Raw genomic sequence first — 27,439 nt, forward strand, 5'->3', positions numbered from 1 at the left:
CCATTTTGAGATTGTCTGTTTGGAAATATGCTTCTCTTGAGCCCCTGTAGCATAGGACACAAAGAGCTGCTCTGATTTTCTGAAAGGCTTTGTTCTGTCCAAATAATAACGTAGTTGCCTGTGAATGTACAAAGAATGTAGTAGCCTCTCCCCTTTGTTTTGAGGATTGGGGTAAAAGGTAGGTACGTGGATAGCCTGATTCAAGGCTACCCTGGATACTACCTTTGGCATAAAGGAAGGGTTGGTTCATAAGGAAACTCTGTCCTGATGGAAAATTATGAAAGGTTGCACTGCCATGAGGGCTTGTAGTTCAGAAACCCGGCGAGCTGAGGTGATGGCCAGCAGGAAGGCTGTTTTCCAGGACAAATATTGTAGTTCTGTTGAGGCAGCTGGCTCGAAAGGAGGCAAAGTCAGTTTCTCTAGAATGAAATTGAGATCCCAAGCAGGCACTGGTTGTTTCCTTGGGGGTTTTATATTCTTAGCCCCTCTGAGGAACTGTCTTAAGAGGGGGTGAGAGAATAAAGGAGGATCAGTGTTGTATTCTGCAGAAATGGCTGAGGCATGGATTTTGATGGAAGAGAATGAAAGTCCACTGCTTAGCATCTCAGCTAGGTACTGTAATATTTGAGGTAAATTCAGTATTCCAGGGTTCTGGCCCTTTTTCTCATTCCAAGCACAAAATCGTTTCCATTTGGCGGAGTAGGCTTTTCTAGTAGAAGGTCTTCTGGCCTCCAAAATGACATCCTGCACCTCCTTGGAGAGTAGGGTCTGTTGTGATTTTAAGGAATCTTCCATGCGGCTAGATTGAGTGTTTTCAGCTGACTGTGAAGAGTTTTGAAATTGTGCTGAGTCAGTAGAAGAGGCATTAGAGGCAGGATCCATGGTGGGAAATGCGTTAGGCTCCTCAGGAGTGGGTACCAGTGTTGTCTTGGCCAGTCTGGAGCGATGAGAATCATCTTTGGTCTGTCTGCTCTGGTTTTTAATAGAACTTTGGGCAGCAGAAGAAGAGGTGGAAAGGCATAAACTGTCATTGTTGTCCAACTGAAAGAGAGTGCGTCCACTTTCCAGGCCTGTGGATGAAAGATCCTTGAGCAGAATTTTGCCAATTGGTGATTTCTGTGGGAGGCAAAGAGATCTATGTCTGGCCTTCCCCATGCTTGAATTATCTTTGAAAAAATTTGAGGATGCAACTTCCATTCGTGTGAATCTGTCATATTTCTGCTTAGGTTGTCTGCCAGCATGTTTTCCTTGCCTGGCAGGAACTGTGCTTGAAGCTCGATTTGCAATTCTAGAGCCATGTTCCAAAGAGACATGGCTAGCCTGCATAGGGGGTATGAATGGGTTCCTCCCTGTTTGTTTATGTACCACATTACTGTGGTGTTGTCTGTCCTTATCAATAGCTGGCCTGGATGCAGCAGGTCTTTGAAAGCTATAATAGCATTTGTTACTGCTAGCATTTCCTTTTGATTGATGTGTAGGTGCTTTTCCTTTTGGGACCATCTGCCCTGAATGCACCGATTTGTCATGTGCGCCCCCCAGGCGTAATCCGAGGCGTCTGTTGTGATGATTTGACTTGCTTGAGGCTTGCAGAATGGGAGACCTGTGTTTCTTTGGCATGCTTGAGCCCACCACAGAAATTCCTTTTGAAGACATGGAATTAGTGGTATTATTGTTTCCAAGCTGTGGCTGTGCTGAGACCATAGGTTTTTCAGGTACCACTGAAGTTTCCTCATATGCAGCTTTGCACATGGGATTAGTAGGATGCAAGATGCCATGAATCCCAGAGCCTGCAGGATTTTCCTTGCAGTCAGCCTGGTGAAAGTTGCCATTTTTCTGAAGTATTGTGTTAGTTGCCCTTGTTTCTCTGGTGTGAGGTAGGCCATCTGGGTGTTTGTATCCAAGTTGGCACCCAGGAAAATTATTGTTTGAGAGGGTAGTAGCCTTGATTTCTTTTTGTTGACTGTGTATCCCAGGGAATTCAACAGCCTTGTTACAAAAGCCAGATGTTTCAGAAGTATGTGCTTGCTGTCCGCTTGGATCAGGCAGTCGTCCAGATATGGGTATATTTGTATCCCTTGCAGTCTGCAGTAGGCAATTACTGATGCCAGGCATTTCGTGAACACTCTGGGTGCAGTAGATAAGCCAAAGGGCAACGCAGAGAATTGATAATGTGTTGAACCTGCAAGAAATCTGAGGTATCTTCGGCAATCTTGTCTGATTGGGACATGCAGGTATGCCTCCTTGAGGTCCAATGTTACCAGCCAAGACTCCTTGCCCAGCATGGGAAGAAGCTGCTGTAATGTGAGCATCTTGAATTTTGGCACGAGTAAAAAAGTGTTTAGGATGGATATGTCCAAAATAGGTCTCCAATCTTTGCCCTTCCTTGGTACCAGGAATAGTCTGGAATAAAAACCTTGACCCTGTTCTTGTGCAGGTACCTCTTGAATAGCTTTCATGTCCATGAGATCTGAAATTTGTTTTTGTGCCTCTGCCCTTTGATTGTGTGGCAGGTTTGGCATGCCTCTCATTTTTGGAAGGGTGTGAAAGTGGAATCTGTAGCCTCTGTCTATAATGTCCAGGATCCATTTGTCTTTTGTGACAATATGCCAATTTTTTGAAAATAGTGCCAGTTTCCCGCCTAAAGGAGCTGCCATTTGAGCCTTGCTTGGCATGCAAAGGGGAAAGTCATTGTTTCTGCTTTCTGAATGGCTGTGAACTATCCTCACTACCTCTTTGGGTAGGTGCTTGCCATTGTCTGCCTCTAAACGATCCTTGAGATTGCCCTCTACCCCTCGGGTGCCTGTATCTACCTCTTTGGGGTCTGTCCGTGGCTGGAAAGGACCAATTTTTTGAAGGCCAATTTCTACTGAAACGCGGAGGTTGTACCTGAAGGAAATCTTTCACTGTTTGCATTCATTTTGCCTTTTCCTCCATTTTCTTTAATACCTCCTCAGCTTTAACACCAAACTATACATCCTTTTGCAGAGGAGCATCCAGTAATTTAGATTTGACATGATCTGGTAAGGTTTGCTCTTTGAGCCAAGCATGTCTATGTATGACTGATCCTGTAACACAAGCTCTACATGAGGCTTCTAAAGCATCAAAACCACATTGCAAGGTATGTTTACCTACTTGCTCTGCACTATGCATCAAATCCTGCAACTCCTTCAAATCTGGTTGTTCAGGTTGTGACAATTTGTTTCTCAACTGTGATAACAGAAACTGTTGGTACTTTAACATATGGAACTGGCAGTTTAATGCCCTCATGGATAAGGTGGCTGATGTGTATACCTTTTCCCCCCACCTTTCTAAAGCTCTGGAATCCCTCTCTGAAGGTAATGGATTTTTAGCAGTGGAGGCCTTAATTCCCTTGGGGCCCTGGGTCAGCCGCATGGCTTTTATATAGGAATTGGTGTGAGTCAGGAACTCGGTAATACCGGTCAGGCTTGACTGGAGCTGGAGGTAAAGAATCTGGGTTGAGGCAGGACTCCGAATACACATCATCAAGGATATCTAAGACAGGAGGTATAGCCAGAGGCCTGTGCTGAGGGAGCAAGAGAAAATCCCTAAGCCTTTTCTTGGAGTCTGAGTACTCTTGGCCTTCCCAATGGAAGTGTTCCCTCAATGTATGTAAAGTTTCCCCAAAAGAGTAATCCTCAGGGGTGGAAACAGAAGGAATGGACTCCTCTGCATCAGAATCTTCAAAAGGGGAGTATGAATGTTCCTGGTCATCAGAATGCTCTGAAATAATGGAGGCCTGGTCCGAGGAGGGGGATTCTTCCTCCACTCTGGGCCTTTTTTCTGGGGGGGGGTTGAGAACCCCTGATAAGAGTAATTAAGTCCTCAGCCATTTTGAGCATCTGCTTTTTAGGCATGGGGCCTTGAGAAGGGCCCTGTGGGGTTTGTTTTTTAGAATGCATGGCTGTCTTAGACTTAGTGAAAGCCTTGATGGAAAAAGAGGAGGAAGGCCTGAAGACACCTTGAGAGGAGGCAGACCTGTCTAAACTCTGAGTTTCACTGCCAAGAGTGGCTTCGGTATCTGTAGTCGGGGTGTGGGCCGAAGAGCCTGCGACCTCGGGTACAGAAGACACTGCCAAAGAAGTGTTGTCGGTAGTCAGTGGCTGCGTAGGCGCCTCGCTGAGAACCGAACCGCCCATAGTCGGCTTTGGCGTGATGTCGGTAGAGGCCGCGGACCTCGTGTGTCGGTCCTTATCTTTGCGTCTTTTACTCAAAAGTGGAGTAGAGTATCCGACGACATTATGTAGTTAAATATTTTGCCAAAAAAGTGCTGGGCGAACTCCGCCCAACGCTTAATGGTGCGTTTGTTGAATGTAGCACAGAAACTACAGGCCGAGACGTCAAGGTCCGGGCCTAAGCAAGGAATGCAGAGGGAATGAAAATCCTTATGCGGTGTTTGCTTCCCACATGAAATACAATTATTAACTTTGTCTGACATCAGTCTGAGGCAAGAAAAGTTTCCCCAACGGGGTACTTAGCTTTCAAGAAGACTTCGTTTGCAGATATTCATAATCTCAGGAGCTGGCCGACCGGCACTTGCGAACTGCTTCTGCTTCGGGCACCGCGCGGCAAGAAAGACTGAAGAAAATGGCGTCGGCTGGTTCTTTTATACCCCTGTCGCACTGACATCAGGGAAGAAGCAACGATAACCGACGCCGGACCTAGACTTTGGAATTCGGCCGACCGAGGACAACCCATCTGTTATGACTGCAGCTGTATGCACGATGAACATCAGAGGAGAAGCTGATCCGATTTTCTGAAGGCCTTAGTCATGTGCAAATAAAAACGCAGTTGTCTGTGAACATCTAACTGATGTAACTTATATTCCGCCCTGTTGGAATGGTTGGGAAAAAACACAGGAAGGTCAATGGACTGATTCAAGTTGTTCTCAGAAGAGACCTTAGGAAGGAAGGATGGATTAGTCCTAAGAGCAACCCTGTCTTTGTGGAACACTAGGTAGAGGGGACGTGTACAAAGAGCCTGCAGCTCGGAAACTCGTCTGGCTGAAGTGATTGCTACCAGAAAAAGTGTTTTCCACGATAAAAACCTCAATGAACAGGAAGCTGCCGGTTCAAAGGGGGGCAAAATTAGAGAGGCTAGAATCAAATTTAGATCCCACGGGGGTGGAGGATCTCTAACCCGGGGGCCTGAGCAGAGTGGTTCCTTTGAGGAAGGCCTTACAAAGCTTATGAGACATTATACTACTTTCTGAAAGGCCAATGTGAAAATTTGAAATTGCGTTTAACTGCACTCCTACTGTAGCCGAAGCGGAGCCAGCATGAAAAAGCTCCATGAGGAATTCCAAGATGTGGTGAACAGGGGCTGAAAAAGGACCTATATTCTTAGCCTCTGCCCAGGAAGAAAAACGTTTCCACTTACTAGCTTAAGTTTTTCTAGTGGTAGACTTGTGCGATGATAAAATGATTTCACACACTGATTGGGAGATATCCGGAAGCCTGGCTACGGTTGGAAGTGGAGCAACCAAGCCGTGAGCTTGAGAGATTGTAGGGAGTGATGCAGCCCGCCCGATTGATGGATCAGAAGGTCTGGAATTGGTTCCAGAGTCCAAGGCTGCTCGATAAGGTAATGATGCAGGAACGGAAAACATATTTGTCGAGGCCAGTACAGGGCAATGAGGATCATTCTGCAACACAATACGGTAGCTTTCTGTATCAGCTTGGGAATTAGGGGAAATGGGGGAAATGCATATAGAAGTCCCTGAGGCCAATCGTGGACTACAGCGTCTCTGGGGGAATACTCTGGATGTGGAAGGAGAGAGAAGAAGTTGCTGCACTTGCTGTTGAAGGGGGTGGCAAAGAGGTCGCAACAAGGTTGCCCCATTTGTGGAAGATTTGGTCCGCCACTACTTGATTCAGAGACCACTCGTGAGGCATCAGAATAGCTCTGCTCAGCCTGTCTGCTATGACGGATTTCCCAGGGATATGCATTGCAATCAGAAACCGTTGGGAAGAGATCACCCACTGCCAGAGTCTGAGTGCTTCTCAACATAGGGGGTAGGACCTGGTTCCGCCCTGCTTGTTGATGTACCATACAACTGACATATTGTCTGTTTGAATTGCAACTGTCCCGGTAGGAAGAGAGTCCTGAAGAGCTTGAACGCTAAAAGCCCAGCTCTCATCTCCAAGACGTTTATGTGCAGATGGTACTCCTGAGGTTTCCAAGTGCCTTGGACTGTTCCGCCCTGATAATGCCCCCCCACCCGATTAGGGGGCCATCCGTGGTTACTGTAGCAACTGGAGGGGAAGTACAAATGGTCTGCCCAGGGGTACTGATGGGGAGACCATCCACCACGCAAGGTGCTTTTTGCATGCTTCTGTAATGATAATCATGTGAGACATGGGAAGCTGCTGAAAGGACCATTGGGTGAAAAGGAGCCATTGGAGAATCCTCATGTGGAAACGGGCCAGAGGGACAAGTATGATTGCCACTGCCATGAGACCCAGGGTTTGAAGTACGAACCTGGCTTGAATTCTCTTGCAACCTAACAAGACCTGGACATGCTGCCGAATGACTAACTGATGGAAGGCTGGCTGACCTGTCTTTCGTATTTAAGTTTGTGCCTATAAAGATGATAGACTGACAAGGCGACAAAGCAGATTTTTCGAAATTTATAGTGATACCTAGTCTGAAACACGTCTGTATGGTATAGTCTCTGGCTTGCAGAAGATGATGCCTGGTGGTAGCAGTGAGAAGCCAGTCGTCTAGATACGGAAACACCTGGAATCCTTGCCATCTCAGATGAGCGATAACTACTGCCATACATTTGGTGAACACCCTGGGGGCTGTGGCGAGACCAAAGGGCAGAGCTCTGAACTGAAAATGGCTGGCTCCCAACTGGAAGCGCAGGAATATTCTGGAGCGCCTGTCCATTTTGATGTGGTAGTACGCATCCTGAAGATCTATGGAGCACATCCAATTGTCCTGACCCAGGAAGGGTAAAATGGACTGTAGCGTGACCATACGAAACTTGGTTCTTTGTACAGACCTGTTTAGTCTGCTGAGATCCAAAATGGGTCTCCAGTCCCTTGTCTTTTTTGGTACTAAAAAGAACCTTGAGTAAATTCCAGATCCTTGCTGGTCTGCTCAGACTTGATGGATGGCCCTTTTTCTTAGCAGTTTTGCAACTTCCTGAACTGCTTGATCCCTTAGATTGGGTGGAACATCTGGAAGGGACTTGTTCGGCAAGAATGGTGCGTGAACAAAGGGAATTTTGTAACCTCCGGATATAACAGGCTGTACCCATTTGTCTTGTGTTATATGTCTTGCCAGGCTCTTAGGTACAGCGATAATCTTCCCCCAACTGCCTTCAGAGGTGGACAGCCGGGCAACCCTTCAGGGATGCTGGAAGGGCTTGTCAGAGAAAGATTCTCTGCTGCCCTGATTTTGCGGACCCCCTCTGCCACGAGGGCAGCGTCTGTTATTGTTCCCTCCTCTGCCCCTGGAGGGAAACTCACCACGTGTGTCAGGCAAGGCTCCCTGGAATTTCCGGAACCACATCTTTCCACTCTTCTGACCCTTAGGATATGGTCTGGAAGGAGTGGAAAAACGGACCCCTACAGCAGAGAGAGTCTTGCCTTCCTGTTCACACCTGGTAAGGGTGTCCTTCACCTGAGATCACACCTGGTAAGGGTGTCCTTCACCTGAGATCCAAAGGGAGAGGAACCATCAAAGGGGGTGTTGGTGAAAGACGCTCTGAAAGGTTCCGCAAAGTTACAAAGCCGCATCCAAGCATGTCTCCTCAGAGCGACGCCTGTACCTGCGGCTCTACTCGCCCCATCGGCTGCATAGGAAATGAGCCTCATGGAGGAGTTAACCACTGAATTAAGAGTTGCCAGCTGGGAGGCAACCTTGGCCTGGGCCCCCTCAGCTGATGGATCTTGAAGGGGATCTCCAAGCTCTCTAAGGAGATCCCTCTGTAGACGGGTAAAGTGGCACAAGTAATTCAGAGACTTCATGGTAAAAGTCGCTGAAGAAAACATCCGCCTCCCATATCTGTCCATCTTCCTAGACTCCTTGTTAGGGGGATGAACAGATGAAGACGTTTCAGCCAACTCCTTCTTAATGGCCTCCGCTACCACCATGGCATCAACGGGGACACCTTTTGTCAAAAATTGCTTGCCCTGTGGTGCAGTAATGAATTTTGCTGATCTTCTTGGGGTCGGTTCCACTGTGTCTGGAGCTGACCACGCCTTCTGAGCCACCACAGACATCAGTGGGTCGAAAAGGTGGAGACACCCAGGAGGTGGAAGGTCGGGATCCAAATGCGTCCAGGAATACCGACTCATCCTCGGAAGGGCTTAGGGCAGTCCAGTTCCCCCTCTGTCTAAGCATCTCAAGGATGTCTGAGAAGGAGACATCTTCAGAGGGGGACCTCGGGGACCCTTCCGAATCCTCTAAGTCGGTATCTGATGTGACAGACTCAGGGGAGTCAACATGCTTCCTCTTGCATTTCCTCTTATGAGGTGGCTCCTCTGAATGATCAAGGGAGGCCTCGGAAGAGGAAGATACACCCAAAGGGGTGTCCTGGGGCACTGGATCCCCACACTTGGGGTCTGGAAGAGAGGCAGAGGCTGACGCAGGCACCATAGGCAGAGGAGCCGAGGGGGTCGATCGTGGCACTGGCTCTGGGGCCAGAACACTCATCATCACCTCGAAGGCATCCCGATTGGAACGGAGAAAGGGATTCGGTTCAGAAGAAATCAGAATCCCCCTCCGCACCAAGGGGGAAGGCTCCGAGGCCAATGTGGGAGCCGAACTCACCTGAGCCAAGGCTCCGAGGAGGAGAGCGGGGTCAGACAAGGGTCCGATGCCACTCGCTTCCTCGGAGCCGACAAGGGAGTCCTGGCACCCAGATCCCTCCAAGGACGGAACCATGGAAGTGATGATCGGAGCCGACGACGGAACCGAAGTAGCAGGTATCGGAGCCGACGGTTCCACGACTCGAACCCCCACGAACTCCGGCTCCGAGCTCAAAGGGTGAGTTGGAGGAGGAATATCTGCAGACGTGGACGGAGCCGACCACTGGTGAGGGGGGCTAGACAACATTTTAGCCAGGGCCTGCGATTTTAACAGTCTGCTGACCACTCTTTCCAAGTCATGGTCCGAAAGTCTTGAGGACCGAGAAGAGTGGGATGAGCGATAACTACGCTCCGAATGGAGCAGAGGTGATCTCGGAGCCAAGCATATCGACTCCAGAGAGGGAGACCTGGAACTTTTTCGATTCTAAGAAGGCTCCAAAGAGCGTATCGGAGCCGACTGGGAGGGAGGAGCATCGGTTCCAGCCGGAGCCGAAATGGAAGGTACAGATTCACCCAACGACGGCTCCGAACTGGGACCTAATGGTTTAGGTGCCCTGGAAGATTTCACAGGCTGAGCCTTAGCGAGTGAATCTTGAGGTTTAAGTAAACCTCTAAGAATCAATTTATTTTTGCACTCCTGCAGGACTCTTGGACTGAACGCATGGCAAATGGAGCAAGAGTCCTGCAGGTGCACAGTGCCCAGACAATAAACACAAGAAGTGTGACCATTTGTCAGAGACATCTTCTGACAGCATGAGTCACACTTCTTGAATCCGGGCGGCTTAGGATCCTTGGACATATTGACAGGCAAGCCCAAAAGAAAAACACACTCGCACAAAGGTTAAGGTACTAAACACAACAACAATACACTACAAGTTACCAGAACCGACAGTACACCAACAACTGTAATAAGTATAGCCAAATTAATGGTGATAATAAGATTTTTTTTTAAAAAATAGAGAAGAAAAAGGTTATCCTCTAACTCAAACGGACACCTCTAGAGATAAGGTTATCCTCCAACTTAAACGGAAAACCTTAGAGGAAAAAGGGAGAAGTAGAAGGGGGAGGGGAAACTCTCTAAGTTAAACGAGTTTCTGAAGAGAAAAGACAAGGATTCAGCTACAAAAACTTATACAATATAAGGGAAATAACTAAACGATAATTCTTCTCTAAATATTTACTAAATTGTGACAGAAAAAAGACAATATAGAAGTTTTATACGACCTGAGCCAGTACAGCAACCTTGCAGCAGAAGCGGCAAACGAGATGTGGGTATCTAGCACCAGGCATCATGGGATATGGGGAGGCCTCGAGCCAGTTTGTAGCTCTCAAGCTTTAGAAGATGGCCGAGTCGGAGCCGAGGATCGGCTCCGAACCCAACCAGCAAGAATGAAGGCGAGATAGACAACTTAACATCTGTCTGTTCCAACATCAACAAATCATATGGCATGCAAGTATAATCAATGTTCCACTATATCATCCCTCAGTTCTCTTCTGCAAAGATGGAAAACATAATGTGCCAAAGAAAGAATGAAGACAACAATGCTAAATAAACTCCTATGACAAATGACAGTGCCAACTAAATTATGTTCAAAGCATAATAAAATGGAAAAGGATGGCAAATGGGTATATTCTGGAACAACCTCTCTCTCTCTCAGACTACCATTTTCGTTAAACTCTTTTGCAGCTGCACTGCATTTCAGTAGCATCCTGCAACAGTCAGAAGGCATCACTTACAAAAAAGCATCACCAACAGATGGCTGATTACAGAACTGCAAGTAGTACAGCATAACAAAAATCATAATCTAAAAAAGGATGCACAGAAGAGAGATATTCATAATAATAGTTTAAGACCACCACCCTACTTCCACCACAGCCTGCTGTGTCCCCTGCAGTACTTTGTCCTGACTGTTTTCTTTGTAAAGGTATGTACAAACAACCAGTGGGTGGTACTGCACATGTATGCTGTTGGCATTCTATCAAAATATTTTAATGAATTATCTAGTACTCAAGTAAAATAAGTCCTTGTCATAGCTAAAAAATCAAATGTGCCACATTTGCCATTTCAGATCACAATTCTAATTGCTGCTACCAGAGGCCCACTTACCTGCTCTGTCTTTGACAAAGAAAATAAAGAGGTCAACTGTTTATCTGGCTGTGCAGAACACAGTAGGACATATACATAAGTGCAGGTCAGATCCTGACAACCTTTCCAGAAACAAATGATCTCAGTAAGCATTAACTGCTGCCAAAATTAGCTCCTTATGTTGGAAAATCCATACACTTCTTTTTTGGTACAGGGGATTTGTCCTTGCTGCCTGCCAAACACCAGACGTCGCCCTTCTCGATCAAATGACCCATTCCCCATGCCCTGGTGCTACAGCTGACAGAAAAGTTTATCATTCAGGCAGCTATCGGATTGGGTTTTTTTGTATATCTTTCAGCACTGATACCACTGCTCAGTTTGGTGGAGCTGCTCTGAGTTTGGTGACCTTAGCCAGAGATCTGGAATGAATCTGAACTAAATCCAAGGAATCCACCGTGATCAACAAAATATAAGTATATTCCAAGTGGGTCTATGTTTAACTGTTGAATAACATTTGCATCAAATAGCTAAACATCAAACCCTATCCATCGAACACTCATTTCAGCGAATGGGAGAGTAACTAGTTGGCCAACACTTCTCAGTCTGCCCTCTTCCCCAGTGTAGTGTGGTCTCAAGAGTTGGTATATATAGTTAGGGGGTTTGGGGGTGAAGCCCCCCACCTGGGTAGGTTTGAAATTCTGCTGTGTGAGAGACGGGAAGTGTTACTTTCCTCATTGAAAAAATGAACATTCTATGTTTAGCCATTCAATGCAGATGTTTTTGATGGTTAAACATAGACCCATTCTAAGTTTGCATTGCACTTTTCTGAATTGCATTTTGACTAACTGCTGCTTCATATTTTGCTGTTCCACTGCTTTGACTATTTTTTTTTCTGCACTTTGACTTTCTAGTAGTTCTGCATTTTATGGCATAGAATAGATTCAGACTTGCTGAATCTAGGCTCTTTGCTATTTATTGAGCACTACAACAAACCATCCTACATTAAAAAGGTCCTCCTGCACCCTTGTGGTAGAAGTGTGCAGCCCGGGACCCATTAGAGTTGGGGATTGGGCTTTCCCATTGGTTAGTTTGTGTTAAAACGTTAAACTTCACTTGTATTTAAGCACCGCATTTGCACATAGCGGTGCACCACACAATGGGTGGGGTTTAGCGCTGCCGTGTATAGACGCAAATGATTAGAAATACAATTTTTCCCTTGATATCAACTAGAAAACCCTCCTTAGCGCCACTGCCTCTCTGTGTGCAACACAGTTGCTCATTGCTACCCAGCCAGCAACTCAGCTGCACATTCTGAGGTGCTGACACGGTCTTCCATCCTTAGCCCTCCACAGAACAGCCACCTTTGTTAGTCTCACAAGTAAACCCTGGTCCATCTAGCCCATCCCCCTAGTTACTACAACATATACCTGCTATAATGGATGGACAGTTTCCCACCATTTCTCCAGTCAACCTGACTGACATGAGCACCCTGAGGCGATGCAGAAATAGTTTCATATATACTGATAACCACTTGCTCCTAAAGCAAACAAATACAGTTTGTGAAACATGTAACAATACCATGAAATTAAAATCAGTCCTCTCACATAACAATAAACAAGACAGATTGTCAACACACACAGCTCCCCTCTCACTCAAGATAAGGTCAAGGCACAAACCCACATACACGGAGCCTACCAAAAGACCAGAGACCTCCCAAGAGCAAACATATCACATACTGGTACACAAACAGATTCCACCACTATACATAACACACATATCAGTGTCTCAACAATAAAGCTCCAAAGGCAAAACACCTCAGAACCTAATCTGGTCATAGGTGACTCAATAGAGATCATCCGATGTCCTCCTCACCAGGATGACCAAGGGGAAGGTCACGGCCAGCTGCCAGTAAGGTGCCAGGATCCACAAAATCATGTTTGCACTCAAGTTGCTCAGCAACAATTTCCGTTATGACTCTATCATATTACACGCTGGTGTGAAACTTGAGACGTACCTCTCTAGACTACATGAAGACAGACATCTCCAAACTTTCAGATTGTTCATAGGTTCATAGCTGTCTACTAGTCTAATGGCCCTGGAGCCTTTATAAGCCTAGCCCGTAGGATTACCCTGGCATCGTGCCACCCAATCTTAGTTCCCAGTGCCTCTGTAGAGTAGAGCCACTGGAGTGATCCCCAGGGGGAATTTTCTATTTCCCTCCACTCATCAAGATTTCTCTTGAACAGGGCCAGTGAGGTGCTCTATTTGACATGTATAGGAAGTCGATTCCATAGCATGGGAACTCTCTGGGTTATGAACCTATCCCTCCAGCTTGTTCTGTTGATTGTGGGAATGAGGTTGAGGTCTCTGGAGCATGTGGTGCGGAGGTATTGGGATTTCTTTAGATGTAGCACTTCTAACAGAGCTGGGTCAAACATGGCTTTGTAAATCAAGCAGAGATCGCCTCTAAGTAGGCAATATGAGACAGAGAATAGTTGGAGTTTTTTTTTGAGTCTGTCCATGTAGGACAAGTGTTTAAGGCCTAGGATCCTCTTTGTGAGGTACATTTGGAGTTTTTTTTTGAGTCTGTCCATGTAGGACAAGTGTTTAAGGCCTAGGATCCTCTTTGTGAGGTACATTTGCGGCCTCTCCAGTTGATGCAGGTGTCTAGTCAGGTGCATGCCAAATGGGCCATTGTACTCGATGACTGGCCTAATGAGAGAAGAGAGTAGAGGGAGAGAATGACCTCTTTCTTCCTAGATGCAAAACCCTTAGTAATGAGATGTGCCACATAGAAAGACTTTCTGACCACAGTGGCAATGTGGTAGTCAAAAGAGAGGTTGCTGTCAACCTGTGTTCCCAGATCTCTTATAACACCTTCTGTGTTCATTGGACTACCATTGATGTGGTAATTCATGGGAACCAGTTTTTTCCCAAAGGGGAGGAAGACACATTTTTTGGCATTGAGCTTAAGGCCATGGATTTGACACCAGCTGTTAGGCTCAGTGAGGCCTTTCTGCAGGATGTCAACATCACTTAGGGAGTTAATAATAGCTCCCAACTTGCAATTGTCTGCGTACTTTGTCAGCCAGAGTCCCTTCATGTTGGCCTGGACCTCAGAGACGTAGACACCAAACAGGAGGGGACCCAGGACAGAACCCTGTGGGTCTCCACTCACGACTGGTCAGCAGTCTGACTTGGAATCAGCTACTTTCACCCTCTGGATGCTATCTGTGAGCCAGTTTGCAATCCACCTAGTGATATAAGGGTTGATGCCTAGCTTGGTGACTTTTTCTATGATTCCTGAGTGGGGAATGGTATCAAAGGCCTTGGCCAGATCAAGGTAGACTGTATGAACCACCTTGCCTTCATCTACAGCTCTGGTGACTGACCAGAGAAGTCGACCAGGTTGAGCAGGCATTATCTACCCTTCACAAAACCAAACTGTGTGAGATCCAGAGTTTGGAGATTTCCTATATCCTTGTTTATTAGGTCCATGATGATGTGTTCCATAGGTTTGCATATCAGACTCATTAGGCTAATGGGGCGATGGTCTGTAGTCACTACTCCTTTGTGGAGAGGGATGACTGTAGCAGTGCACCATTTGGTAGGGACAAAGCCTGAGGTAAGCCTGTGATTGAACAGGGCACACAGGTGAGGTGTCAGATCAAGGCAGGTGTGTCCCAGGCAGGTATATCCCTAGCCCTAAGCAGCATTCTGCCTTCACCGAGGATGCCACAATACAGACAAAAATGACTGACTTCAATAACTGGCTTAACTTCTGGTGTCACTCAAGGGGTATCCAGTATCCATCTGCCTAGGAAGACATAGTAGACAGTCCAACCTGCTTTGCCAGAGATGGCCTTCACCTGTCTCCTCAAGGCTTTGGATACTGACAAAGACACTTGCCTCCCCCATAGTGCCATTTTTAAGCAATGTCCAAACAACAAAACTTCCAACGTAAAGAAATCTACTAAAGACCAAAGAAGAAAGCTAGTGCTTAGCCTAATCCCAGTGCTTCCAAATATCAACAAATACAAAGTAAGAAAATCACTGGGAACTGCTGCTGTACGAACACAATAAATATTTATTAAAACACTGAGAGTAAAAACAACAAAGTGAGCGCTTTCGGGCTAAACCCTTCATCAGACAAAAGTGCTCTTACAAACATCTCATTTTTAAAAAATACTTGCACCAATCAGTACTCAGAAAAAAAACGCCTTTTTCTGTGGGTTGTCCTAATACAAACTATTCAATTAATAATTAAAGGCACATATTACTGCTGATGTGTATTCAATAAAATGAAATAATAATATGAAAATAAAAATAAAAATTCAATAAAAAGCACGCCTGTTTTTGAGAGTGGGTTTCAGGGGTACCATATCATTCAGCCCTGGTTTAATATGGGCTGTTAGATCTAAAATCCATTGTGATTCTATAGCCTCTGTTTTCAGCCTGATATCACCACTTCTTATTGAGAAAAACATTAGCAATCACCCTAAATTTAAAATTATGTGTTGGGTGATCCTTAACATGATTATATAGTGCATTGTGCTCATCACAATTCCTAATGGAGCCTAAATGTTGCAGGATCCTGGTCTTTAACATATTGTTGGTCTTGCCAACATAATATCCTTGACATGATGTACATCCTGCCATATATACCACATTAGTGGTCCTACAGGTAGCTTTCCCTTAAATGTAAAACTCTTCCCTGTTAACGGATGTATAAAAACTGTCTCCCTATTAATATATTCACAGGCCTTACAACTACCACATGGCACAGTGCCCTGGGACCTAGGTAAGCATGTGACATCATTATTGCCCCTATCTCGACAGAGTATATCCTTCAGATTCTTGTTCCTCTTATAACTAAACTGGGACTTCGCCTACTATGTCACTCAGGTTCCTATCACTTGTAATGATATTCCAATTTCTCTTAATGATGTCACATACCCCTTGAATGTTACTCCCATAGGTCAAAGTCACTCTAGGTTTCATGTCCTTGTTCCTATCATTATTATTATAGCCATTTTGACTGCTGTCATTACTTTCTGACCTTGTATCTATACTAAGCCATGGCTTATATTTCCCTTTCCTATTATCACTGCCTCTTATAGCTGCTGCTTCCACTAAGTCATGTCTATATCCCCTATCCTGAAAACACTTCTTCAAATTCACTACCTCTTTCTCAAATTGGTCATCCATCAAACTAAGTCTAGATATCCTGCCCACCTGCCCTTCCACTATGTTGGAAAAGGTGAACCTAGGATGCATACTATCAAAAGAGAGTAAGGAATTCTTCCAACTCTCTTTTCTAAACAGTTTTGAACTAAAACCTTCAGATGTAAGTTCAATAGTAACATCTAGAAAGTCCAGGGCCACAAACGAGCTCTTTATATCAAACCTCAGGAAGGAGGTAGTGGAATGCAAAAATTCCACAAAGGAGGTCAGCCTTTGTTCACCTCCCTTCCAAGCAATAAAGATGTCATCCACAAATCGTAGGTAAACCCCTATGTGTTGATTCCAGTCAATGTTATTTAATACATGTTGTTTTTCCCAATAAGAGAGAACTAAATTAGCATAGGAGTTAGCACAGGGGGTTCCCATAGCTACCCCCTGTGCTTGCCTATACACATTGTGCCATTGCTCAAGAAAACATTGTTCTCCAGAACTAATTTCAATGACTCCTCTATGAGAGAAAGTTCTCTCTCTGCAACACCCATGTCCCTTAGAATCCCTACACAGGCCAATATTCCATACTCATTACCTATCACTGTGAATAAACTATGTACATCTAAACTTACTAACATAATCCCTTCCTGTCTGCCTTCCCTATTCATCTCACCCAAGATCCTTAGGAAGTGTGCTGTATCCTTCAAAACATTATCCATGAGATCAACATAGGGTCTAAGTGTGCATTCCAGCCATATAGATAAATTCTCAGTGACCCAGCCCCTACCCGACACTATAGGTCTAAGTGGTGGGTCAGTCAGTGACTTGTGTACTTTGGGTAGAGCCTTGAACACTGGAATGACTGGTTTATCTACGTGAAAAAAGTCTTTAAGGTCCTGTGTTATGTACATGTTAGCAAATAGCCATTCTACACGTACATGTACCTTACTTATGATGTTCTTAATTTCTACTGGATTCATCATATGATAGACCTCTCTTTCTGATAGCAGTTCTGATATCTTCCTATTGTACCAGTCAGTGTCCAAGACAACTACTCCCCCTCCTTTGTCTGCCATCCTTATCGTCAGATCTTGATTTTTACTAAGTTTCTCTAAGGCCTGTCTTTGCTCATTAGTTAAATTATAAAAACAGTTTTTTCCTTTTTCTTGCAAGAGCTTACACAAATCACTCTCACATTTGTTAATAAATAAATTCAGTGCTGGTGAAAATGGGGGAATATAGCTACTGGGTTTTCAGAGGCCCATACTAGAACCTTGTGCCCCTCCATATATCTTATTCAACATTACCTTCGCAATACAACATTAAATCCAGCACTATATCACTATACATACAAGGTTTACTTGGTACAAATGTCATTCCTCTATTCAAAACATATATTTCGGCAGCATTTAGTGTATATTTAGAAAGATTAAATACAATACCATGAATAAAACAACATGAAGTCAATTCAAAGTCCTCCTTTTGTTCATAGAGTCCCTGTCGTCGCTCCGTGACCGCTTCCATGGACCTTTCCTCTTGACATTCATGGGCAACATGCCCAAAAAATAATCCTGTCCTAATAGCACTTTAGGACGCGCTCCCATGTCCCCAGGAACAGGCACTGATTCTACCCTCTCATTAAAAGTATCTTGCAAACTAGTCAAGGGAGTCACAGATGTAATCAATGTCCCTCCCTTAACTGGATCGCTTTGATTACAGTCAGTGTTCAACGGCCCTTCCAAGTTCGCCGATTCTTTGCCCATGACTGCTAAGTCACAAGCAGTAATCACATTCGAAGTTTGTGCAGATTGGGAAGCTCGTATTTCGCTGTCAATAGCTACCACTCTTTCATTAGCCATTAACGGATTCCCCGCCAAAACGTCAACCGGAACTGTTGTTGCTGAGTGTCTCTGTATTAGACGTCAAACGACCGCGCCGCTCCTCTGCATTCATAGGTCTCCCTCTGGGTCCCTGTGGCCTCCATGTATTGTTAGAGGATCGAGGGGTATTCTTCGGCCACACGAAGATATTACCCCTCGAAAAATCTTCATAATCTCGCCTTAATTTACCATTTTCAAAGTTCTTAATTTATCATCATTATCCAGAAGACCCTGATGTATCTGCTCCAATCGGGTCTTATGATGTGGTTCCCGGAAGTTATCAGTCAACTTCTGCTTTGCATTGGATACCTCACATTTCAAATCTGCAACTTCTGAAGAGAAAAAAGTTATCAACAACTCCATATATTGAAAGCTTGTTTTTATATTGATAGCCTGCCACTTAGCTAATAAATCTGGATACTTGTCCCCTTGTGTTGGCATGCACATAACACGCATGCCCCTCGGGACAATACCATAATCCAGACAAGCCTCCAAGTGGTAGGCTTGCCATTGTAGTCGTTGTAGCCTCATGGCCTTAGAATTAAGGTCACGAGCCAAGTCTTCAAAAGTTTTGTCCATCGCTAGCGGTTTCAACGGCTCTTCACCATTGTTCCTCAAAACAGAAAAACCCAAATTAAGCAGAGGATTCTGCTGCGTTGTCAGTTTATCTGTGCACCAAATATCCATAGCCAAACCACGACTGCCTACTGCTGACATTGTATTCAGTCCATTGGTTACGGTATTTCCTTCAGCAGCATGCATAGCACAATAAGCCAAAAGTAGAAAATCCAAGAAGAAAGCTAGTGCTTAGCCTAATCCCAGTGCTTCCAAATATCAACAAATACAAAGTAAGAAAATCACTGGGAACTGCTGCTGTACGAACACAATAAATATTTATTAAAACACTGAGAGTAAAAACAACAAAGTGAGCTTTCAGGCTAAACCCTTCATCAGACAAAAGTGCTCTTACAAACATCTCATTTTTAAAAAATACTTGCACCAATCAGTACTCAGAAAAAACCCGCTTTTTTCTGTGGGTTGTCCTAATACAAACTATTCAATTAATAATTAAAGGCACATATTACTGCTGATGTGTATTCAATAAAATGAAATAATAATATGAAAATAAAAATAAAAATTCAATAAAAAGCACGCCTGTTTTTGAGAGTGGGTTTCAGGGGTACCATATCATTCAGCCCTGGTTTAATATGGGCTGTTAGATCTAAAATCCATTGTGATTCTATAGCCTCTGTTTTCAGCCTGATATCACCACCTCTCTTATTGAGAAAAACATTAGCAATCACCCTAAATTTAAAATTATGTGTTGGGTGATCCTTAACATGATTATATAGTGCATTGTGCTCATCACAATTCCTAATGGAGCCTAAATGTTGCAGGATCCTGGTCTTTAACATATTGTTGGGTCTTGCCAACATAATATCCTTGACATGATGTACATCCTGCCATATATACCACATTAGTGGTCCTACAGGTAGCTTTCCCCTTAAATGTAAAACTCTTCCCTGTTAACGGATGTATAAAAACTGTCTCCCTATTAATATATTCACAGGCCTTGCAACTACCACATGGCACAGTGCCCTGGGACCTAGGTAAGCATGTGACATCATGTGCTAACTCCTATGCTAATTTAGTTCTCTCTTATTGGGAAAAACAACATGTATTAAATAACATTGACTGAAATCAACACATAGGGGTTTACCTACGATTTGTGGATGACATCTTTATTGCTTGGAAGGGAGGTGAACAAAGGCTGACCTCCTTTGTGGAATTTTTGCATTCCACTACCTCCTTCCTGAGGTTTGATATAAAGAGCTCGTTTGTGGCCCTGGACTTTCTAGATGTTACTATTGAACTTACATCTGAAGGTTTTAGTTCAAAACTGTTTAGAAAAGAGAGTTGGAAGAATTCCTTACTCTCTTTTGATAGTATGCATCCTAGGTTCACCTTTTCCAACATAGTGGAAGGGCAGGTGGGCAGGATATCTAGACTTAGTTTGATGGATGACCAATTTGAGAAGGAGGTAGTGAATTTGAAGAAGTGTTTTCAGGATAGGGATATAGACATGACTTAGTGGAAGCAGCAGCTATAAGAGGCAGTGATAATAGGAAAGGGAAATATAAGCCATGGCTTAGTATAGATACAAGGTCAGAAAGTAATGACAGCAGTCAAAATGGCTATGATAATAATGATAGGAACAAGGACATGAAACCTAGAGTGACTTTGACCTATGGGAGTAACATTCAAGGGGTATGTGACATCATTAAGAGAATTTGGAATATCATTACAAGTGATAGGAACCTGAGTGACATAGTAGGGGAAGTCCCGCAGTTTAGTTATAAGAGGAACAAGAATCTGAAGGATATACTCTGTCGAGATAGGGGCAATAATGATGTCACATGCTTACCTAGGTCCCAGGGCACTGTGCCATGTGGTAGTTGTAAGGCCTGTGAATATATTAATAGGGAGACAGTTTTTATACATCCGTTAACAGGGAAGAGTTTTACATTTAAGCCGAAAGCTACCTGTAGGACCACTAATGTGGTATATATGGCAGGATGTACATCATGTCAAGGATATTATGTTGGCAAGACCAACAATATGTTAAAGACCAGGATCCTGCAACATTTAGGCTCCATTAGGAATTGTGATGAGCACAATGCACTATATAATCATGTTAAGGATCACCCAACACATACTTTTAAATTTAGGGTGATTGCTAATGTTTTTCTCAATAAGAGAGGTGGTGATATCAGGCTGAAAACAGAGGCTATAGAATCACAATGGATTTTAGATCTAACAGCCCATATTAAACCAGGGCTGAATGATATGGTACCCCTGAAACCCACTCTCAAAAACAGGCGTGCTTTTTATTGAATTTTTATTTTTATTTTCATATTATTATTTCATTTTATTGAATACACATCAGCAGTAATATGTGCCTTTAATTATTAATTGAATAGTTTGTATTAGGACAACCCACAGAAAAAGGTGGGTTTTTTCTGAGTACTGATTGGTGCAAGTATTTTTTAAAAATGAGATGTTTGTAAGAGCACTTTTGTCTGATGAAGGGTTTAGCCCGAAAGCGCTCACTTTGTTGTTTTTTACTCTCAGTGTTTTAATAAATATTTATTGTGTTCGTACAGCAGCAGTTCCCAGTGATTTTCTTACTTTGTATAAATCTACTAAAGACAAACTCAAAGTTGTGCTGCTTAATGCTAGGAGCTTAAATAGTAAACTGCACTCCCTGGAAGCACTCACCTTGGAAGAAGATGCTGATGTTTGTGCAGACACTGACACTTGGTTCAAGGCTGCTGACCTTGGCCATACAAGGCTACAATGCCTTTCACACATTCAGACCCCAAAACGAATGTGAAAGGGCCAAAGGTGGAATTGTATCCAACTTTATTAAATCCAAATACACCTTGAGACTGGTGAATCAGTACGACTCTCTCGAGCTACTCCAGGTCTAATTAACTATAAGTAAAATATCCTTCCACATCATCGGTAGCTACAGGTCCATGAACTAGGAGAAGCACAGCACCTACCCGTACTTGCTAGAGTCGCTCAGTATATAGCCAAACACCTTGGTCATGAGAGAATTCAACTATACTTCCATTGATTGGGCATCTTACATGAGCGCAAAGACAGACGATCGCCACGAGGTCCTTTCAAATGCCCTGGAACAGTTGGTCTGCACCCCCACATGGGGCTCAGATGTCCTTGACCTAGGACACACCAACATGGTGGTCACTGCACTATCCTGTGTATGTTGCCCTTCCTGGCAAGGTGAGACAATATGTCTCATTCGAAGTAAAGATCAAACCTGACACTCTCTCAGAAGTAAAAATATTGAAAAATGTCTCCAAAGCAAGCTATTGCCTACTAAGCAATGGGATAAAAAGTTTCAAAGCCCCTGCCAACATAGCCAAAATGACTCCTATGCAGAGGAATACATAAATGTCCTATATAGCCCCTTAAATGCATTGACTCAGCTGTACCCAACATGAACAAAACTAGGTCTTCCCATAAAAACAAGCCACCCTGGTGGATTTTAAAAAGAAACTGATATTTAAGAACAGGAGGGAACTTACTCAACAGAGGAAGAATACCCTCCACAGCTTGAACAATCAAATCAGACATCTTGTTAAGTTCTCCAAGGTTAGCTATGAGACAAAATTAGCATCCTTAGCTAAAAACAATCATAAGGCATTCTTTAGCTATGTCTGAAACCTAAAAGGGAATGCCCAACTGTATGCCGAACTTATAGTGGATGGTATCACTCACATTGAACCTGAAGAAATTGCCAACCTGCCAGCTGACAAATTTGGCAATAAATTCACCCCCCTGTCCACAGCAGACATATCCAAAAGAATTCCTGACACCAGTCCTCTACCAAGCATCTCCAAAGAGTAGGTCATACAAGCACTCTCCAAGGTCAAAAACACAACCTCTATGGGACCAGATAACATCCCAGGCTGCTTACTAAACAATCTAATACCAGACCTAGGAGAACCACTCTGCACTCTCTTTAACCACAGCCTGAAAACTGGCTTTGTTTTGGCAGAGTGGAGAACAGCAACAGTAATACAAAATAAAAACTGGAAGTCTCCAAACAATGGTAAAAAACAAAAAAATAAATATTTAAAACCACTGTTAAACCAGAAGACAAGCCTTAAAACGACTCTCCAATGTTAATGTAACTTTATTTCATGTTTTCATCAACAGCAATATACTTCTTCAGAAATGAATTACACGAAAGATACATAAGCTTAAATACTTGAAATAAAATCATGTTAACTAATCACAATTAAAAAAAATTAAACACACCCAATGTTAATTGCCACTCTGTTTAACCCCTTAGCATCTAAACTTCTTTAGCCAGCCTACAGTCCTTCAGAAAACATTTCGAACTTGCATTCTTTATATAGTACACAACAGAAATATCTGGAAGATATATTTGTCAGACTAAAGGGATAGTATACATATATTTGTGTTTAAGCTGTCCAAGTTACTATATAGGAATGAGCACTAGGAAGTTGGGCAGCAGGATAAAGGAACATGTTTATGATATTAAAACAAAGAATGAAAATAATGCCTTATATAAACATACCATTAGGTACAGCAATTATAAGAAGTGCTCTTTGCAGTGGTAGAATGCATACCTTAATGCATACCTTATGACTTAAGGGAAGGAAATTATAAAAAACAGATGGAGCAAAGATAAAACTGAATTGCAAGTAAGATTACAGGTAGACAAACCACCAGGTTTAAATGACACCATAAATATTAAACATTTTCTGAAGGACCGTAGGTTGGCTAAAGGGTTAAATAGAGTGGCAATTAACATTGGATGTGTTTTTTAATTGTATTTTTATTGTGATTGGTAACATGATTTTATTTCAAGTACTTAAGCTCATGCATCTTTCCTGTAATTCATTTCTGAAGTTTATTGCTGTTGACAAAAGTGTGAAATAAACTTACATTAACACTAAAGAGTCATTTTAAGGCTTGTCTTCTGGCTTAACAGTGGTTTTAAGTATTTAACAGCAACAGTAATCCCCTTGTACAAAGGGGGCCCATGAACTATCGACCCATAAGCCTAACCAGCCTCATCTGCAAGGTTATTAAACCTAGTGGACTTCTTTGAGAATGTCACCAAAACCCTGGATGATGGCTAAACAGCACATTCCACCTATCTTGATTTAGCCAAGGCCTCTGATACAATTCCCCATTCAGGTATCATAGAGAAACTCTCCCAGCTGGGGATTAACCCATACATTACTAAATGGGTAGCCAACTGTCTCACTGACAGAACATATACTGTGAAAGTTGGTGAGTCCACCTCCACTAGTAGACCAGTTACGAGTGGGTTACCACAAGGATCTGTGCTGGGCCCTCTACTGTTTGGAATCTATTTCTCTGAACTCCAGGTGAAGGTAAATGGGTTGTGGGTTACCAAGTTTGCAGATGACTGTAAACTGGGCACAATAAGAGTCCCCAGTGATGTTAACGTATTACAGAAAGGGCTGGCAAAGACAAATGTTTGATGCCAAACTCACAGACTAAAACTTAATGCAAAAAAATGTCCCATTATCCTGTTTGGCAAAGAAGTAGCTCTTGCCAATTATGACATAGACAGCACTCCTCTAAGCTCAAACTTAGAGGTGAGAGTCTTGGAAACAAAGGTTGATAATCTAAACTTCAATCACTGTGTGTCCACAGTGGTAAGAAAGATATTCTACAATTCGTATCTCATAAATAACAGCATGACATCCAAGACCAGGGAGGTTATAGCTCCACTGTACTCAACCCTTAACAGACCACTAACTGAGTACAATGCTCCCTTCTGTATGTACCGCACCAGACACCTGCAGCAAGTGGAGAGACCACAGAGGTTTCTAAACCAAGAACAATCCAGGGCCTCCAAAACTTGACATATATGGCTGGCCTACAGAGCAGTCTTGGACCCTGCCCTAATGGAAATGCTGCACATCTGCAAATCATACGGGACAATAATAACTTGCTCAAGGATCTCAACCTAGCCTGTGACATTAACAGAACATGGAGAGACAGATATCTCCCAGCGATAGCTGCTCCTCTGGCATAAGCTTCCACTCCATGTGAAGTAGAGCTCCCTCAATGATCTTATTCAAGCGCAACCTTGACAACTGGATGGGTAACCGTAAATTCACCTTGGGGGTGACACCTATGTCCCCCATGGACAAAGGCAGTCACTGCTGATCGCAGAATCACTCTACTAACAACCACCATCTAACTATGGTCAATAACGGTGCATGGGTTTTTACACAGCTAAGCTTGTAAAGGCCCTAGGGTCATTAGCCTAGCAACCTCCTATGAACCTATATGCACCAATATGACCAGAGTTCAGCAAACAACAAGCATCAGTAAAGACGTGTTACCTGCCAACTCAAATAATGTAATCCCTCAAGAGAGTGCGCCAGTAAGGTCAATTTGTCTCCACTGGGGACTCCAGGTATGTGCTTTCCATACCTTTCTCCCAATGAGAGGTTAGATATTGAAGTCGTGCCTCATCTCTCTCCTAGCTCCAGAGGGTGACTAATCTACCAACTGAACTCAAGTTGTCAGAGATGTAGTTAGGGCCCTCCACATCAGCAGAGCTGTCAGAGTCTGGAAAGAATTCATCCTAGCAATTACCTGCATTAACACAACTTGCACAAAAGGTTAATAGATGGCAGCGTAACTGGTTTGGCACCACTTATACAGATTACAGTGCAAAATATTACTACTCCAGGCACATAAAAAGTCTATACTGTCTTAATTTTTATGTGAATAAGTAGCCAGTATTTTAATGAAAAATTATCAATGATTCGTAAATAGGCACACTGTAAACAATATTTTGTACGTTTTTAAATATGTCAGAAGAAAAGAAGCTTACTCTCATATGATCAAAAGATATTCCCACTTTCTCATTGAAATCAGCACTGAACAAAGGTATCTTGGCATAACGCTGACTGAAATGGTTCAACATGATGAACTCTGCATTCATCTTCATACCAACGTTAATGGCTTGTGAGGTTGTGCTGTGAAGAAAGATGTGAAGGATGAAATTTCAGGACTAAACACAAACAGTGAAACAGCATCAATAAAATATATTTTTTGAAAACTACCTACAAATAGTAGGCATTTATCAGTTATCATATCTGGTTCCACAGAAGTACACAAAAAAGTTGGAAAATGAAAGTTATGTACTTACTAAAATGATAGATCTATGCTGTCTTCTTTTCACCTAGTTCAACATGTGGGTTGTTGGATGGATCTGACCTTAGCATCTTATACCAAAGCTTTGGATATGACAACTGTAACTCCTCCCCTAGTTAGTTCCCCTTTCCTGCCGAACTACCTCAGACTGAGTTTGCTGACTGACCAAAAAATGTCATACTATGTATATACAATACGTCAAGGAGAATATAATAAACACTAAATAGAGTAAGAGATACAAGGGATCATACAGTGTCCAAAGGAGATATGGTCGAATCCTAAAAGTCAACAATTACAATTTGGTAGGGGGAAGAAGGGAGGGGAGTTGAACCAGATGAAAAGAAGAAAACACAGATCTAGCATTATGCCAAGTACAAAGATTTTGTATCTGGTGTCTTTCTTCACTGATTCAACATATGGAACAGATTTCACAAGCCACCCAAAAGGGATATGGGTGGTCTCAAGGAAGGATATTAAAGACCATCATATTCATTTGTTATGCATATTTCTAGAGATGATTTTAGAAAACAATGTGTTTTTCTTTGGGCACAAGTACTATTGCCAAAGGTCTGGCGTAACTATGGGCACTTCTTGTGCCAATAGCTACTACAATGTGGTCCTTGCACATGGGAGACAATGCAAGTTTTGTTGGGTAATCATTTCTCCAAGTTTATAATCTACTACAAGCGGTTTGTTGTTGATGTTTTTATTCTGTGGCAGGGTCAATATTGTGAATTGTTAGAGTTCATGGAATTCATGAACTCTTGTACTAGTTTTTTTCACATTTCACTATGAATTCATCTGTTACCAGCATAGATTTCTTAGATGTCACCATAATCAGAGAGCAGGATGGACAGTTTCCTCAAGCTTAAGAAAGTCTGTAAAAGAAAAATTTCTTACGTAAAAGCAGCATCCACTCTGCCCATATATATCGCAACATAATTAAAGGACAAGGTATGAGGTTATCAAGTTTGAATTGTAGTGATACAGACTTTGATATGGCCATAGATTACTTCATAGGTAGGTACACTAGGCTATCTGCCCGAAGGCATTTATAAGCCTAGCCAGAATGTGTTGGCTTTTGCCGCCCCCTTAGATTAGTTCCCTGTGCCTCTGTCCAGCAGAGCCACTGAAGTGATCCCCGGGGTAAACTTTCTGTTTCCCATCCACTCGTCAAGGTTTCTCTTGAAGAGTGTTAGCGAGGAGCTCTACCTAATGTAGACTGGAATCTTGTTCCAAAGCATGGGAAGTCTCTGTGACAGGAATCTATCCCTCCAGCACGTCCTATTTATTGTTGTGGTGAGGTTTAGATCCCTACAGCATGTGGCTCGAGGGGATAAGCTTTTCTTTAGGTGGAGCATGTCAATCAGTTCTGAGTTGGACATGGCCTTTTATGTCAGGCAAAGATCACCTCTGAGTAGGTGGTATGCAACAGAGTACAGCTGGAGTTTCTTCAGTCGAGCTGCATAGGGCATCTGTTTGAGGCCAGTGATCCTCTTGGTGAGGTACTTCTGCGGTCTTTCCAGCTGTTGCAGGTGTCTTCTAAGATACATCCCAAATGGGGCGTTGTACTCTATGCTGGGTCTGATGAGAGATGAGTAGAGGGGCACAATGGCCTCTTTTGATCTGGATGCGAACCCTTTTGTGATAAGGTGTGCCACGTAGAAGGGTTTTCTAACCACTTTGGCAATGTGATTATC

At 43.4% G+C, this 27,439-nt stretch overlaps 1 protein-coding gene across 2 annotated transcripts in view; it reads right to left on the reverse strand.

The window, feature by feature from the left end:
* ELAC2 (elaC ribonuclease Z 2) overlaps positions 1-27,439 on the reverse strand; it is a 2,146,582-nt gene that overhangs the window by 77,784 nt on the left and 2,041,359 nt on the right. For both annotated transcript variants that reach the window (XM_044068145.1, XM_044068146.1), the window contains exon 23: positions 25,417-25,561. In XM_044068145.1, coding sequence (XP_043924080.1) covers positions 25,417-25,561 — 145 coding nt within the window. The remainder of the gene's footprint in view (positions 1-25,416; positions 25,562-27,439) is intronic.

Source organism: Protopterus annectens, chromosome 4.part0 (assembly GCF_019279795.1).
Source record: "Protopterus annectens isolate FY-2018-M chromosome 4.part0, PAN1.0, whole genome shotgun sequence".
Taxonomy (NCBI): domain Eukaryota; kingdom Metazoa; phylum Chordata; order Ceratodontiformes; family Protopteridae; genus Protopterus; species Protopterus annectens.